Here is an 18,459-nt window from a genome sequence, read left to right as displayed (position 1 = left end):
TAAAGTGTCAGAAATATGGACCCATGAGAAGGAAATCTTGGATTATAAATTATTTTGTGGGTAAATACTATGTAAAGCAAGCTTTGGTAACTTGTTTAAATTTAAAGCACAGACATATTTTTAGGTAAATTAATATAGGTCCTCCTCAGGAAATAACTATCCTGGGGTGGTAGGAGGCAGAAAGTGGGTATCTCACCATGTTGATTACTTATATAGGGTATTTTTATTCTTGATGAAGCATTTGTTCTTCAGTTTTTCATTTTCTAAGACTCCATTTTTCTAGGAAGATCTTAAGTGTTTAACAAGGTATTTGTCATGTTTAGAAGTAGGGAAAACTGAATTGAAAATAGAGAAACTGTATTTAACTTTCCTGCATTCTGATAGAGAGCTATGAAATGCCACACCTCTACGTTTTGTAATTTCTTACATGGTAACCGTGGTACTTTCAGATTACTCTTGTTAATTTGACCATGCATGAGAAAAATAAGCCCTTTGCCCCCACTTTTCCCCCCACTTTTAAATGCCCAAGTAAAGCCAGCAGTACTCTCAGAAAATTCACATCTCTCAGATGTTCTTTCTCTCTTGGTCACATCAGAGCTATGCTAGATAATTGGCTGGCTATCCTGCTGGGCACAGTTGTGTTGTTCAATATTTACAGTATTTTTACGTGATGAATGTTGATGTGAGCCGAGGCAGTTGACCCGAATAGCAAGTTTGTTGGAGTTCTGCTCCTAGCGTTGCTGAATCAGGCAAGCCCTACTCCAAAGTAGGCAAGCCCGTTCCTTTCTCCCTGCCAAATATACCCATCTATTAAATATTTGTACCACTAGCAGCCTCACGCTGAGTAATTTTGAGAGTCAGCTGTAGCATAATTTTTTTTAGGAAACCAAAACTCTACAAATTTTAATTTTAACAATGTAATGGCAGCTCAGATAGATGAGTAAAAATGAACGATCTCAATAACAGCTTTACTGAGATATACTTCACATACCATAAAATCACCCTTCTAAAATGTACAATTCAGTGATTTTTAATATATCCACAGAGTTGTGCAATCATCACCGCTAACTTCAGAATATTTTCGTCATCCCCAAAAGAAACACTGTGCCCATTAGGAGTCACTTCCCATTCCTCTCTCTCCTCAGTCCCTAGCAACCGTTTGTCGCTTTTGGTCTCTGTGGATTTGCCTGTGTGGGACAGTTCATATAAATGGAATCATGGAATATGCGGTCTTTTGTGACCAACTTCTTTCAGTTGAACCTTAATGTTTTCAAGGTTCATCCATGTTATAGCATGTATTAGTACCTCATTGCTTTTTGGGGCTGAATAATACCACATTTTGCTTATCCATTTAAAGCTGATGAAAAATTTTATTAGAAAATGAACAATTTTTTTTGCAGGTTTTTGAGGTATAATTGACATATAACATTGTGTAACTTTAAGGTATACAACAAAATGATTTGATATATATTTTAATTTTTTTTTTACAATTCACATTTTTTTAATACATTTATTTTTTTTAATTTAGTTTTGGCTGTGTTGGGTCTTCGTTGCGGTGTGTGGGCTACTCGTTGCGGTGGCTTCTCTTGTTGTGGAGCACGGGCTCTAGGCACAAGGGCTTCAGTAGTTGTGGCACGTGGGCTCAGTAGTTTTGGCTCACAGGCTCTAGAGCGCGGGCTCAGTAGTTGTGGCACTCGGGCTTAGTTGCTCCGCAGCATGTGGGATCTTCCCAGACCGGGGATCAAACCCATGTCCCCTGCACTGGCAGGCGGATTCTTAACCACTGCGCCACCAGGGAAGTCCCCGATATATGTATATATTTTAAAATGATTGCCACAATAAGTTTAGTTAACATCCATCACCTCATACAGTAGAGATTTTTCTCTTGTTCTGAGAACTTTTACGATGCACTACCTTAGCAACGTTTTTCAAATGTACAATACAGTATTGTTAACTATAGTCACCATGCTGTGCATTAAATTCCCAAAACTTATTTATCTTATAACTGGAAATTTGTACCTTTAACCACCTTCACCCATTTCCCCACTGAACTTTTTTATTATTATTATTAATTTTTATTTATTTATTTATTTTTGGCTGCGTTGGGTCTTCGTTGCTGTGCACGGGCTTTCTCTAGTTGCAGCGAGTGGGGGTTTCTGTTCGTTGCGATGAGCGGGCTTCTCACTGCAGTGGCTTCTCTTGTTGTAGAGCGCAGGCTCTAGGTGCGCAGGCTCAGTAGTTGTGGCACACGGGCTTAGTTGCTCCGCGTCATGTGGGATCTTCCTGGGCCAGGGATCGAACCTTTGTCCCCTGCATTGGCAGGCAGATTCTTATCCACTGTGCCACCGGGGAAGCCCCCCACTGAACAATTTTTTTTTTTTTTTTTTGTGGTACACGGGCCTCTCACTGTTGTGGCCTCTCCCGTTGTTCAGTGGGGGGGGAAGCCCCCACTGAACAATTTTTAAACTTGTAATTTTTTTCATTTCCAAGGGATCTAAGGTGTATTTATTAACTGACTTTGGTCATACTTAGACCAGGTTCTACCTTGCCATTTTGAACCTGGTAACTAATTCTGCAAGCTCTCATCTTCTAAAAAGTTTTTCTCTTACTCTAGCAGCTTCACTAGCTGAATGAAGAGTTTCTCTGAGTAAGGCATCATGAAATCTTATGTTCACCTTTAAGAAAGAGGCTCTGATTATATTTTCGTACCTGCCTTGTCCCTTCCTGGGTACTTGTGAAGTGCTGAGAGCATACAAGAAAACTGGGCTGTCATTCAGCTATCACATTGGTGTGACTGGATCAGTTTTTAAAATACTTTTCTCGTTGGTCAAAAGCCACTACTGCAAGCTGCCAGTGCCTCTTCTGCCCCATACCTTCCCCAGTATCTCAGCAAATAAAAGGGGTTATTATCCCTGACAGAGCAGAAGTCCTCCAGTTCAGCAGTGGTTAAATGTTAAATATTATGACTGTTGCCTCGAGAGGAAATGAAGGCTTTTTTTGCAAACGTAAAAGAACATTGAGTAAAGAGACTTGAGTCCTAGTCACAGCTTTGTCACTAGCTAACTGTGTGGTATTGGCTAAGCCAATTCTATACCTATGTCCTTAGTTCTAAAATCAGAAGAGTAATAATACCTACCCTAACTACCATGTAAGATGATTATAAAAGGTAGTAAAGTTCTGAGGTTAATATACCCTCTGTTGTCTGTGGAATTATCACTGCTTTAGTCTACCTTTTTGTAAGAATGTATTTTGAAATATTTTCAGAGTAACTGATTATTGACATAAATGCAAAAGACTGTATTAAAGCTTTACTACCTGCCTTGCAGAAGACTTGCTGAAAATAGGTTTTTGATTGTTGAGTCATTCAGCAATCACTCTACAGTTCTGCTGAAGTTTTCTTCAAAAAAGACTCTAAAATCTGATAGAAAATGTTATCACTCACGTTCTTATTTTACTCCTCATCATATTAGGTGTTTATCAGATCAGCAAACAAATCAAAGCTCATGATGGCAGTGTGTTCACACTTTGTCAGATGAGAAATGGTATGTTATTAACTGGAGGCGGGAAAGACAGAAAAATAATTCTGTGGGATCATGATCTGAATCCTGAAAGAGAAATAGAGGTAAGGATGAAAACGGAACATAAAAATTTTTAAATATTAAGCCCTCTAAACTTATGTCTTTTGTCCCACATTGAGATAACTTACACTTTTCTGGGAAATTTGGTGCACATTCTTGTCATTTCATTCCCTCAAAATTAAAAAAAAAAAAAAAAAAAGGACTATTCACTAAACAAAATAGTTTGAAAGAATAAGAAAAATCAGCAGAATAATTAATTTGCTTATTTATTTCTGAGATTATATTTTTAGTGACCCAAAAATATAACCATATAAACTTAAAATTTAACAGACATTCATTGAAAACTATATCCTACTCCAAGGTATACAAAATGACCAGCTTAATTTTAAAACTTGAAAATAATAACAATGGGCTTAATGATAATTGCTATTTATCTACGTATGTGTCTGCTTCATTGCATGAACCAAGTGTATCCATAAAACCTGACAGGTATTATGTGCTCAGTGAAAGTTTGTTAACTGAACTGAGATCTCAGGAAGTGAAATGGGTTAAGAATAGTATTTTAGTCAGTGATTGCCAGAGCAAAGGCAATTCACTCAGTTTAATATTGCTTCTGTTTGTTGGTGACTTAAATTTTGAATTTATGCTCAGTCTTTTCTACTCATAACATGCTTTGTAGACAAAATCTTCTCTAAAAAAGAAGATTCTGATAGTACTGCTCTTGGGTTTCATTTCCAAGAAGATATATCCCCATATTATAGATAAAGAAATTTGTCTCAGGCTAAATGACTTACCCAAAATAATATAACCAGTAAGTAACAAAACCAGATCACAGTCTTCATGTGGCCTATCAGAACTTATTCCTTTATCCCCTACTCCTAATCCTTAACTCTTGAAATCATATAAAAATATGAATTTAAAATTGAACCAAAGAATGTTGTTAATGCATTATAACTTCTGTGTAATAAAATGTAATTGAACAAATAATTTATTAGTATAAGATTACCTTATTACTTTCAAATTTGGAATTCTGTCATTTATTACCACATAATTGCATACAGCTATAACTACGGTCTTCAGGTGGTAATTAATGCATGTTAGTATGTGTATGGTGACTTTACAAATTTTTTTTTAGGTTCCTGATCAGTATGGAACAATCAGAGCTGTAGCAGAAGGAAAGGCAGATCAATTTTTGGTAGGCACATCACGAAACTTTATTTTACGGGGAACGTTTAATGATGGCTTCCAAATAGAAGTACAGGTAAGCTGTATGATTTTAACCATTAACTGAGTATTTTTGATGATACCCTTTGTTTCTTATAACAATGGGTGTATTTCATTTTCAGGGTCATACTGATGAGCTTTGGGGTCTTGCCACACATCCCTTCAAAGATTTGCTCTTGACATGTGCTCAGGACAGACAGGTGTGCATGTGGAACTCGGTGGAACACAGGCTGGAATGGACCAGGCTCGTAGATGTGAGTAAAGCAGAATGTGATTATAATCTCCCCACAGAATCTCCCTAAAATGGCAGATGGTAGCAGCAAAGCAAATAGGACTCAGCATTGGTTAAAACCAAGTGTATTTCTATAGTTCAGTAAAGGGGAAGGGGTGGAGGGAGAGTGTTTAGTCACAAAGTACATGAACCCACTCCAAAGTAGCAAATTAGCAGGACAGAAGCTCAGTTTTTCTGTCAGGTTCAGTAGTAAAAATAAAAAATATTTCACATCTTTATGGAGTATTAATTGTTATGGATATGTTTGGGTCTCTGGTGGTGGTGCAGTTGGGTTCAGTAAGTACTGCCCACTAACAGATTCTGCTCTCTTCTTTTTGAGTTGGTCTCTTACTGTGTTTTCTCCCTACCCTACCCAGATATCCACCTTTTCTAGCCTAAAAGGTGTATACACGTTCTTTGCAGACTCTAAAGAACTGTACAAGTGTTTGTTATTATCCTTACCATTGTTCCACTGCCTAGCCACAAGCTGGTGGTCCTTCCCCCTCACCACTCTGCCAGCATGTCCCCTTCCTGCTCTGAAATCCTTTTTCCTCTTAAGTCCATGTGGTATTACCATTGGCTACAGTAAAGTTGATTGAGATTCCATGTTTATGTGAAACAAGTTATTTTCAAATATGTTTTGCCACTATTCCCATAGATCTAGGGAGACTTTCTCATGTACTCCCCAACAGTTGTCTGTCTCTCTTCTAGGAACCAGGACACTGTGCAGATTTTCATCCAAGTGGCACAGTGGTGGCCATAGGAACGCACTCAGGCAGGTAGGGTCTTTAAGGGAAATGTGAGCTGAGTAATCTAAGTGGTGGGATGTTTAACCATTATTCAGGAATGTTCTCTATCTGATCTGGAAAATTAATCTTTTAAGTGGCACAATTTTATGCTTTTTGTTCTTTTCTGTTATGTATACTCATTTAATCATTCAGTAATTATTTGAGCACCTACCATTTGTTAGACACTATTGTGGGTGTTCATGCTACATCAGAGTGCAAAGCAAAAATCCCTGCCTTTGTGGAGCCCACATTTTAGTGTGTGTCAGGGGTGGAGGCAGAATGAAAAATAAGCATTATAACTAATTAAGTTAGCAAATGAAGAGCTATGGTGGGGGAGGGTTGAGCATAGGAAGAGGGAACTGGAAGGGGTGCAGTTGCAAAACGATAAATAGAGAGGTCAGAATAGTCTTCATTAAGGAAAGTGACAGTTCAGCAGACTTGACCTCCTTTGTGAAATTTTCTGTGGTATCGAAAATTTCTCTCGTTATCTTTTAGGGAAGGAAAATGAACCTGAAATAACCCAGTTGAGCTTTTGTTTGTGCTATAGCTTTTTTCTTTTTTAAATGCTACACAGGTAGATAAATAAAGGTATGTTTCCTGAAATTGTTATTAATTACTTTTCTTTGCAGACATTGTATAGTACCTTTCCAAGGTTATTAGGTAATATATATTTATTATCTGTATTTTTTAATTGAGTCCTTTTAATTGCCTCTGCTGGTAAGTAGCCCTCATCACAAATAACTTAATTTCTTTTTTAAAGAGGCAGAGAAAAAAGATAAAGTCAATTTTCAAAAGTTAAACCCATAGAAAATATGGAATGCTGATTTCTAATGAAGTGAAAATATTGTGAACACACTTATATAAATATTTTTATTTATGTAACAAATATTTCAAATCAGCCAGTTTATTTAATTCTAACTAAATTTAACAATGTAAAGTTTTTTTGTAGCAAGTTTTCCCCTTTGGCTCTTGGATACAAATTAATACCTCTAGAAAGTCAAAACATATTCAAAATCCTCCTCATATATAGTGCTCAGAATCATGGAAAAATAGATCTTTAAGGTAAAGATAAACTTTGAAATGTGGACATGTAACTAGAGGTGCTATTTGACTGGTTCTGAAATAGTGGAATTTTAGAATTAGGCTGCTTGGGAGAGTAATTGGCAATGACTTGCAAATATAGATGGCTTTACTATCTCAGATTTCCCCAAAATACATGTCAGTAATAGATTATTACTTAAACTTGGACTAAACAGGCATATGGCAGGTCAGATCTATTTTGGGGGCAGCTGAACAAATATCACAAATGCTAAAATCAATGAAGTAGTAAGAATAAGAGCTACCCTTGTACTAAATTCTTTTCATATAGTACTTTAAGTCTTCACAAGAATGCAACAAAATGTTCATTAATATCTCCTTTGCACAAACAGGAAACCAAGATCCATAGAGGCTCAATCACTTGTGATTGAGCTGGGATTTAACTCAGGTTCTATATAGTTCCAAAGCTTGTCTCTTTCCACTACTCCACCAGTACTCTTTGAGATGTGCTTATGGTGTTTGTAGCATTACTTAGAAATATTATAAGGAAAGTTTATCTTTGAAGGTTAAATCACTGGCTGACATAGTATTTTAAAAGCATTTACTGTGTATAAGAAGGAGTTAAACACCAAGTGGAGTAGTAAGGGCTAGAAGGACTTGAATCATTAAGACTCACCACTTCATTGGATGAATGTACAATATATACATACACATAAATACAGCTTGCCCCAATTTGTAAGGAAAAAACTGATCTGATTAAATGCACTGAAATTACTTTCTAACATTTAGTGTTACTGTGAAGTCATCATTAACAAGCTTAACAGGAAAAGTCACTTAATTTAAGTGACTTAAGCTAAAGCTAAGCCAGTTGTTTCCTCTTGGAGTTGTGAGTAGAAAACACCTTATGAATGAAAGTGATATAACTAAATAAAAAGTGGAAAAAAATCCTTTCTGGTGTGGAGTTGGGGATTATTTAAAATCTAGGGGAGATGTAGTTATCAGTGTTCATTTTATACTTAATTCCTGTCTTTGGTTTCACATCTGGTTAGTCTGTTGTTTCTTAGAGAACTTTCTCCTTTATTATTTTTTACATGGATCTGTGAATATGTGGCTGTACTGTCTAAAACAGAAAACTCCTCAGTGTAGCCATTCAGATTTTATCACTGACCCTAAGCCTAAAAAAAGTCACACTTAGGGCAAGGATTTTTGTTGTTGTTGTTGTTAGTTTAATACAACACATGTCCAAATTGTTCATGATCCAGAAAAGCTGACTAGCAAAATGTTTAAAGATGTCTTCATGTCCATGTGTAGAAATCTTCTACTTCTTGTAGTCAAGAAGTAAGGGCTTCCCTGGTGGCACAGTGGTTAAGAATCTGCCTGCCAATGCAGGGGACACGGGCTCGAGCCCTGGTCCAAGAAAATCCCACATGCTGCGGAGCAGCTAAGCCCATGCATCACAACTACTGAGCCTGTGCTCTAGAGCCCACGAGCCACAACTGCTGAGCCCATGTGCCACAGCTACTGAAGCCCATGTGCCTAGAGCCCATGCTCCGCAACAAGAGAAGCCACCACAACAAGAAGCCTGCGCACCGCAACGAAGAGTAGCCCCTGCTCACTGCAACAGAGAAAGCCCGCATGCAGCAACAAAGACCCAATGCAGCCAAAAATAAATGAATAAATAAATTAGTTTTAAAAAAAGAATTAAAAAGAAGTAAGCACAAGTATGAATAAATTATCACAGTGATTTAAAAAAATTATCATTTTAAAAGAATATGTTACTAATATTTCTAAGAGAAGAAAATTCAATGCATGGCCCTAAGTGGACATAGTACTTCCTTAACATTGCTAATCCTCATATAGTAAGGAGTCTTTTTAACAGCTTTATTGAGATATCATTCATATATCATAAAATTCACCCATTTACAGTATACAATTCAGTAGTTTTTAAGACATTCACAGAGTTGTGCAACCTTCATCACAAGCTAATTTCAGAACACTGTCATTAACCCAAAAAGAATTCCTGTACCCGTTAGCAGTCACTCCTCATTGCTCCCACCCACTTCCAGCCCTGAGTAACTCATATACTTTCTGTTTCTATAGGTTTGCCTATTCTGGACCTTTCATATAAATAGAATTACATAATATGTGGTCATTTGTGACTAGTTTCTTTCACTTAACCTAATGTTTTGAAGGTTCATCCATGTTGTATAGCATGTGTCAGCATTTCATTCCCTTTGTCACCAAATATTCCATTGTGTGGATATACCTCAAATAACCACTTGAGTTATAGTCATACATAAGTTTTTGTATGGACATATGTCTTCAGTTCTCTTGGGTATATACCAAGGAGTAGAGTTAACTATGTTTAACATTTTGAGGAGCTTCCAAATTGTTTTCCACAACAGCTACACCATTTTACAATTCTACCAGTAAAGTATGAGGGTTCCAATTTCTCCACATCGTTGCCAACCCTTGTTATTGCCTGTGTTTTGATTATAGCCATCCTAGTGGCTGTGAAGCACTTTTTCATTGTGGTTTTGATTTGCATTTCTCTGATGGCTAATGCTGTTGAGTATCTTTTTTATGTGTTTATTGGCCACTTGTGTAGCCTCTTTAGAGAAATGTCTATTCATATCCTGTGCTCATGTTTGAATTGATTTGTCTTTTTATTGTTGAGTTGTAAGAGCTCTTTATATATTCTGGATACAGTACCTCATCAGGTAACATGATTTGCAAATATTTTCTTTCATTCCAAGGGTTGTCTTTTCACTTTCTTGATGGTAACGTTTGTTGCACTGAAGTTTTAAATAAAAATTATATAAATTTACTATATAAAAATATACTCCCATTTATCTATTCTTCCTCTGTCTTTTGGTCTTCAGGATTTATTCCTATGGTTTTTTCTAAGAATTTTATAGTTTTAGCTCTTACCTTTAAGTCTGTGATTCATTTTGAGTTCATCTTTGTATATGATGTGAGCTAATCTTTGTATAGATATCCAGCGTCATTCTTTTGCACGTGGATATCCAGTTATTACAACACTATTTGTTGAAAAGACTTTTCTTTCTGCACTGAATCATATTGACACCCTTGTCAAAAATCAACTGACCATAAACATATAGGTTTCTATCTGGACTCTCAGTTATATTCCATTGATCTCTCTGTCCATCCTATGCCATTACCACAGTCTTGATTATTACAGCCTTGCAGTACGTTTTGAAATCGGGAAATGTGAGTCCTCCAACTTTGTTCTTTTTCAAAGCAGTTTTAGCTATTCAGGATCCCTTGAATTCTACATGAATTTTAAGATCAACGTGTCAATTTCTACAACGAAGCCAGCTGGCATTTTGATAAGGATTGTTTTTTCTCTTTATAGATCAATTTGGGAATGTCACTATTTTAACAGTTTAATAAGCCTTCCAATTTATGAACAGGAGATGTTTTACATTTATTTAGGTCTCCAGTTTTTTTCAAAGATGTTTTTAGGGTACAAATTTGCACATTTGTTAAATTACACCTAAGTATTTCATTTTTTTGGTGCCATTTTAAATGAAATTGCATTTTCATTTTCAGAATATTCATTGCTGGTACATGTAGATACAACTACCTTTTATATATTGATCTTTTATCTTGCACCTTTGCTGACCTATTTTCTTAGTAATAGTGTTTTTTTAGTGGATTCCTCAGGATTTTCTGCATACAAGATCATGTAATCTGCAAATATAGTTTTCTTCCTTTCCAGTCTGAATTGTTTTTTCTTTTTCTTGCCTAATTGTCCTGACTAGAACCTCCAGTATAGTATTGAATAGAAATGGCAAGAGTGGTCATCCTGATCTTGTTCTCTATTTTAGAGGGAAAGCATTCAGCCTTTCACCATTAAGTATAATGTTAGTTGTGGGTTTTTCATAGATGCCCTTTATCCTATTGACGAATTTTCTTTCTGTTGTTGAGAATTTTTAATCATGAAAGAGTGTTGGGTTTTTCAGCTGCCTTTTCCAGTCTATTGAAATAACATGGTTTTTGTCGTTTATTAATATGGAGTATTACATTAATTGATTTTCAAATGTCTAATCAACCTTGTGTTCCAGACATAAATCCGACCTGGTCATGGCATAGAATTCTTTTTATATATTTCTGGATTCAGTGTGTTAGTATTTTGTTGAAGATTTTTTTCATCTATATTTTTGAGTTACGTTGGTCTGTAGTTTTCTTGTGATGTGTTTGGTTTTGCCAGGGTAATACTGGCACTTCAATAAGGCTTTAAATAAGACCTGATATCTCCTAAACCGAAATGAAGCCTTAAAGCATACAAATGTATAAAAATTAGTATATACTGGTAATTGTTAATCATTAGTTATCGAAATTTTAGATTTGTTGAACCACTGACTATATAAGCCATTTAATTAATAAATTGCACTTAGGCATACCACACATTTTCAAATATAACATTCTCCCATTTTTTTAAATTAGTGTTTCTTGATGGAATTTAAAGTTCTTCATGAAGCTCACAATACATGTGAACCTGAACCGTTATGAATTTGAAAGTTTATAATCTCTGAATTATTGGTAAAATACGTTCTTCTTGATTTTTCCAAGACCCCAATTAATCATCCTTTCCCTTCCTTTTTTTAATAAATGTTTATATATTTTTTTAATTAATTAATTAATTAATTTTTTGGCTGCATTGGGTCTTTGTTGCTGCACATGGGCTTTCTCTAGTTGCAGCGAGCAGGGGCTACTCTTTGTTGCGGTGCGCGGGCTTCTCATTGCTTTGGCTTCTCTTATTGTGGAGCATGGCCTTCAGTAGCTGTGGCATGCGGGCTCTAGAGCACAGACTCAGTAGTTGTGGCGCACGGGCTTAGTCGCCCCCTGGCATGTGGGATCTTCCCGGACCAGGGATCGAACCCGTGTCCCCTGCATTGGCAGGCAGATTCTCAACCACTGCGCCACTAGGGAAGTCCCTCCCTTCCTTTTTTTTGAAACTAGTTTCTCAAAACGCACTTTAATCTTTATACCACTTGCAGGCCTTAGAGAAACCACAAATATATTTGCCATCCCATCAGGATGTCAGGTGTCAGCTCAGACAAAATTCCCCAAGCAGTTTGCACAGAACTTTACTCTTTACCTGGTTGGACCCATTTCTATGTCTAAACCACCATACACTATTTAAGAAAGGAGTTTTTGCCATAGTCATTTTATAGGCTGGTAAATGGAGGTGAGACACCCAGAGTTAGGGAAATCAATAGACTTGAAATGATGGTAGGGAGAATAAAAAGCAAAGATTAAAGTTCAAATTGTTTCAAAGAAAGAAATCCGTGGACTTGAGTCAGTATATAAAACATACTATATATAACCATATTGGAATGGAAAGGGGAGAGGGCAGACTGAGAGAGGTGACTTCAAAAGAGACCCCAAAGTTTCTGATCTATAGTGACAGCTTTAACAAGGAAGAGCACGCTGGGAAAATGCACCTGGGTGAGCAGAAAGGTAAAAAATTAGATTTAGTTTTCGATGTGGAATTACAGAACGTTAGACCTGGAGAGACGTAAGTGATCCAGCTCTGCTCATCATTTTTTTTGAATTTTTTATACAATTTTTAAAGGTTAGTTTTGATGATGACTGTAACCTTGGCAAACCAGCAATGTAGCTGAAGTACTGTTACCAAATTCTACTGTTGACTAGAAAGGTTCTGAGTGTAAGAAATGCTCCTTTAGCTCAAAAGGGAGATGTTAAAGACATTAGCACTAGCTGAGACTTTATTCTTAGACAAAATTAAAAGAGAAAACTTCTAATTAGAAAAGAATAGCTTGTTTCCCTCTGTAATTTGACGTTGCTGAACTTGGCCCATCGGTACTCCTGAGCTCATTTCCCAGGGTGTACAGTGTCTTTGAACTCTATCAGCATGAATCTCCCTGAGTTCTGCCTTGTTATAATTCCAGTTCGGAGTCACTCTGTGCTCCTACAGGTTGTAAAGCACTAGATGCAGTGAGTGGCACAAAGAAATATTATATAAGACATGGTCCCTACCCCAAGTAGCTTATAACCTAATTAGATACTACATAAAAAGATATAGAGCATGTCATGTCAGTAGTTTACTTGCATAAGTATTACTTGCATAAACAGGCAGTAATGCTTGAAGATCAACAGAGAAATTACTGTGAGCCTGAGTGGTCAGAGAACACTTCACAGAGGAGGTGGAATTGGTCCTGCCTTGACGGAGTTCTGAGATTTTGAAGAGGCAGTGAAGAGTTAGGAGCTTATATCAAGCAGGAGGAATGGATTGAGCAAACACAAGAAACTATGAGCTAACTGGACTAGAACATTCCTAAAGGCCTCTTGATTGCTAAACAGTGGAATCCAAACTTGTTTAGCCTGGCCCTTAAAGCCCATTAAAAATCTTTCCCCTCACCATTCCAGCGAGAATGGTTAAGTCGTTGTCCTTCAGATACACCTCAGCCCTTTTTGTAGTTTCTTACCTATCCCTCTCCACCTGTTTATATCCCACCTCTCCTTGCCACATGTGATGTGATGAAATCCAAGACCACCCGCATCCTCAGTGATTGCTCCCTGCTCTGAAACCTCATAATCCTTAACTTCTGTCATTCATTTTACTTTAAACTATTTACCACTTTATGAACTCACTCCGTCTCCCCGGTTGGGTTATAAACGCCAATTCTGCCTCCTTTGCTGACTTCTCTCTTCTCTAGATCCTGAATGTTAGTGTAGCTCAGGCAGAGAGAGCACTTTCCATGGGATCACACCCTTCCCTGGTGTGATGTAGTGAAAAGCCCAAGGGCTAGAAGCTCTATCCTGGCTCTGCCACTAACTAGTTGGTTGATGACTGGCCAAGCGTTTTGACATCATGGGATTTCAGTGTTCTTATTTGTAAAATAAGAGCGTTGAATTGGGCTTTTCTTTCCCCTGATTTTGACTTTATGTTTTTCCGATTATAAAAGCCACATTCCTATTCTTATAAGGAGAAGCTTCATAAAAGCAGTTGGGAAAAAGTTATAAACCTGCCACCCAGAGGATATACTTTATATTATGATGAATATTTTTTAACTCATGAACACATATATATTCATTTAGGGACTGTAAAGTATGATACTTTCCAGCTCTGAAATCTTATGATTCTCTTTTTGCCACTAAAGAAATCAGTAAGTGTCTTTTTTAAAAAGTCATCTAGTTAATGGTGGTACTGTGTGTGGGTACTTGACTCACAAGTCAGATTAGTTTAAATATATGGCCAAAGATTTCCCATCTCTGATGCTGAGCAATGACATTTAGAAGGATTCTTTAAGTCCTTTAGGCCCTATAGAGCCCTGTAATGATTGCAAATTACCTTAAAGCAGAAGCTTGGTTTCAATGTGTCTAATCTAGACTAGAATGAGAATGCAGTTGAGCACAGTGAAAACTTAATATTTATTTCTAGAAAATTCCCTTTGCTAAAGGATTTGTAATCCTCTCCATACTTCTGTTAAGGATAGAGGTCCTGAGCCAGAAAGTCTTTTCTGAAGGTAGAACGTAATTCATGCAGTGAAAAGGGTGGGAGCTTTAAAATTATTGCTGGGGATCCATATGGAAGTTGTATACTTTTAACAGCAAAGTTATTATTACTAAAAATTACTTGCCAAAAGTGGAAGAATTAATCTCTGATATGTAATTAAAGAAATAGAAAAAGTAGGTAGGGTTTTGTTGGTGGTTTTTTTTTTTTCTTTTTTGAGAGCTGCCATCTCTAACCAGTAAATGACTCAGAGTTTTAGGTTTCTACATATTATACCAACAGACATTCTGGGTTTTTTCATTACTTTTTTTGTTTTTTTGGCTGACTGTGCGGTGTGCAGGATCTTAGTTCCCCAACCAGGGATTGAACCCGTGCCCCCTGCAGTGGAAGCACAGAGTCCTAACCACTGGACCTCCAGGGAATTCCTTTTTTTATTACTTTTAAAGGGAGTTTTCAAAGAGATAAAATTGTTTGCAGTTTCCATAGGAAGACTAAACTGAACTGGAAATAGACAGTATCAGTTGAGGCTTCTCCAAAATAAAAATTGGTGATTTTAAATGCGTAAGAAAGTACAGTAAAGTTTCTATAAACTCATTAAAAACTTGAAACCTCATACCTGCAGAGCGGTGCTGTGTCTCATTGTTCTTTAGGTATGTCTGTTCAGTCCAAGTTGGAATATTTTGTTCCCTTACTCTGAAAAGGTGGTTCACTTGGCATCAGCTTTGGCATTTCTTGGCTCTAGGAGTTCCATGGTGGCAGCCATAAAAATTGATTAATGAATTACATTCTCAGAAGAAACCTATAATCTGTGGATGCTGTCCAGTTGCAATAAGATATGTTCTTTATGCACCTTTTGAAGTGGAAATGATCAAACATTCAGGGCAGGGCTTCAAAGTGCCAGTTTCCTGCTAATTGGCTTTTAATAAACTCAGGTATTCACAGATAGAAGCTATTTCTCTTACCCGAGTAGAAGACAGAATTTATGAGTTAGGTTAGCTACGTAGAAGTTTCAACCCATAACTCACAAATTACTAATTCATTCATGAACATGTTTAATTAGAAAGGGATTTCAGTGATAGGTAAAGAGTCAGGATCCTTTAGTTTTTTATCTTCTACCTTGAATATACGAAGGCATGTTAAGCAACATCACTATTCTCTTTTTTTAAAATTCTTTTAAGCCCTTTACTATCTCCTAAAATTTCTCTTTTATTTATTTATTTATTTAATTTTGGCTGTGTTGGGTCTTCGTTGCGGCGAGCGGGGGCTACTCTGCATTGCGGTGCGCAGGCTTCTCATTGCGGTGGCTTTTCTTGTTGCGGAGCACGGGCTCTAGGTGCACAGGCTCCAGTAGTTGTATCGCGTGGGCCAGTAGTTGTGGCTCGTGGACTTAGTTGCTTCGCGGCATGTGGGATCTTCCCGGACCAGGGCTCGAACCCGTGTCCCCTGCATTGGCAGGTGAATTCTTAACCACTGCGCCACCATGGAAGCCCTAATACTTCATTTTATCTAAAGGCATAGTGGTCTCTCTCCAGATATTATTTATAATGCTTCAAAATTAAAAGGAACTGTCGTTATGATTGCTGTTACTGAATTTTAGTGGTGGAATTTTTCCCATCTGAATAATTAGAAACAAAACTTGCTGCTCTTTTGTCCCATCCAGTTCCATGAGATTAAGACAGTGATTTTATTTTTCTGCTCCTGTTCCACTGTTGCCACCCCAACCACTTCTTCCTACACACTGCACTGCTGCCACGTAATTCTTGCTAAACCTTTGCATTTGTCAGGTTCGAGACTTATCTTCTATTTGTTCATTTGTACATTCTATAAATATTTATTTTAGTGCCTGCTCTGAGCCAGGCAGTGCTCACCTCCAAACTCCTCCAACTAACTGCGTGTGCTGTCCATAACCTGCCCTCCTCTCCCTTATCTATCCTTTAGTTGTCCTTCCTTAATTCCCAGTCTTTGCTTTGTACCCAGTATCTCACCATGCTCTTCTGAAGTACCATCTCTTCCTTCAGGTGCTCTTAGAACAGGGTCTGATAAGAGTCACTTATTCTGTAGTTGGATTTAAGTCATTGTTTTACCTGTCCAGAGGCTTTTTACATTTTGACTTTTCCTGTAAATGTGAATGAAGACATGTTTTTCGAAGAACTTAGAGCTTGCATGTGCAGGGGGTACTGGAGAGGAGGAGTGCCCCCTGCTGGTCCCTTTGAACTCTCACCAAATGAATGGTCCTCTGCCTTTCCCTCCCACCATCATACTGTCCATGCTCCTTCCCACCTCCATGGCAGTGCAGCTGTCACTCCTTCTGCCTCAACTGCCTCTACTTCTTTTCCTCAACATTCAGCTCAACTCATATTCTACATCCTCCCCGAAGGTTTTTCTCTGTCTGCTATTCATTTCCCTTCTGTGAGTTCTTCTGCTATATGTAGTCACCATCGGTGAGATTGGCGCTTAATCGTTGTTTTAATTGGCTCATTTCCTTTTTCCTGGCTCTAGTGTAATCTTCAAGGACACTGATAATCCTGTCATTTTCTATTTGGACAGTGCCTCGCAAAGAGACACCATTGGCATTCAGTGAATACCTAAATAGGAATGAGAACATGCCTAGGCCCATATAAGTATATTTATATTGTATCTCGCAACATTTTGCACTCATCCTTCGTTAGAAAAGGGAAACATGTCCAGCTTAAGGGCATTATTAGAATTTCTTTTTTAAAAGGAAGAAAAAGTCAGCAACCTTTTTTTTTTTTTCTATAAATGCTAATATCTGAGAAAAATTTTGATTTTTTACTTCTTAACAGGTGGTTTGTTCTGGATGCAGAAACCAGAGATCTAGTTTCTATCCACACAGACGGGAATGAACAGCTCTCTGTGATGCGCTACTCATTAGGTAGGCAGATTTACTCCCACTCCTGGCATTTACAGCATTTCTCTGTAATTGCATATTTTCACTTCCAGTAAAGCTGACTACTTTTTTCTCTACTCTCTAGAGTTGTTAAGTATTGAATATGTTTCCCCCAACATTAGATTAAATTCTGCTGCAGGAAACTGCAAAAGATCTGCTAAAGTTAAACAACATTCTAAATCATCAAGCAAACATAAATTTAGAACAAACTGTTACAACTGCATTTGCAATTGAAAACAGAATACAGTGCAATCAAATCCCATTTTTTTGGAACTACAAATACTTAGAATTTTGAATAGTACTGTATTAGGCTGAATGTTAATCTATTTAGCAACCTTTTCTTTGTATATAAGATAATAGAAAATAAATTATAGTAATATTCAAAATATACAAATTTTATAGGCCCTTCAAGTTCTTTAAAATCTAGTTTGATTTTTACTGGTTACATAGTAATGATTGGTCTGTTAATTAGATAAAATACTCAGCAACTCATGAATTTGATCAATTCGTTTAGCTACTTTGAATACTTCTTTTCATACTTTATTCAAAATGTTAATTAAGTTTCCATGATAGTCGGTTCATTTTTCCCGCTATTAATACGGTTTTGATCCACATAATTCTTCCCTGGAGTTAGTTCGAGTGACATTTTCTTATATTCAAAAATATATTCCAGTAGTTGTTGGGTCAGAGTGGAGTCCAAATGATCTTTTTGATTTCTTCTGAGTCATTTCAGAGGAAGCTCAGAATGCTATTCTCTGTGTTGAACAAGGAAGGAAAAGTATTTGCTTCAAGCTCTAAGCTTGGCAAGAGTTGTCTTGAAGCAGAAAAGGTTTTCTGTCTTGGTTTGGCTTTTTTCAATGCTGTAATAGCAAATAACTACTGCAGATGTAGCATTTAAAACCCAAAGATCAAATGGACTTTATTGACCATCTGTTACGTGGTGAGTACAGTGGTCCTTTGTGAGAGAATATGGTCCTTTCCCAAGAGAATGGACCCTGTGGTTGGAGAGATCACATGTCCTCAGCTGAAATGAGCAATTGTACACTCAGCTTGCCATATGAATACTGTATACTTAGACCCATAAAAGTAGGTTAACCTCCCTGGGGCCAGTCTGTCGCTAACTAGAAGGAGATGAGACTAAGGGAAGA

General features: G+C 37.2%; 2 protein-coding genes across 11 annotated transcripts in view; one reads left to right on the top strand and one right to left on the bottom strand.

The window, feature by feature from the left end:
* The window catches only part of LOC149747767 (uncharacterized), a 135,708-nt gene that overhangs the window by 86,709 nt on the left and 30,540 nt on the right, over window positions 1–18,459 (bottom strand). The gene's annotated exons all lie outside the window — the stretch shown is intronic.
* Window positions 1–18,459, top strand: part of EML4 (EMAP like 4) — a 155,182-nt gene that overhangs the window by 122,576 nt on the left and 14,147 nt on the right. For all 10 annotated transcript variants that reach the window (XM_089923231.1, XM_089923233.1, XM_089923226.1 and 7 more), the window contains 5 exons: window positions 3,471–3,622; window positions 4,714–4,839; window positions 4,925–5,056; window positions 5,785–5,852; window positions 17,208–17,296. In XM_089923231.1, the coding sequence (XP_089779357.1) occupies window positions 3,471–3,622; window positions 4,714–4,839; window positions 4,925–5,056; window positions 5,785–5,852; window positions 17,208–17,296 (567 nt within the window). The remainder of the gene's footprint in view (window positions 1–3,470; window positions 3,623–4,713; window positions 4,840–4,924; window positions 5,057–5,784; window positions 5,853–17,207; window positions 17,297–18,459) is intronic.

The sequence above is a fragment of the Delphinapterus leucas genome, chromosome 13, assembly GCF_059928025.1.
Source record: "Delphinapterus leucas isolate spDelLeu-1000000601 "Yukka" chromosome 13, BTC_Dleu_Yukka2, whole genome shotgun sequence".
Classification (NCBI taxonomy): Eukaryota; Metazoa; Chordata; class Mammalia; order Artiodactyla; family Monodontidae; genus Delphinapterus; species Delphinapterus leucas.
This window is presented reverse-complemented; position numbering and strand designations above follow the sequence as displayed.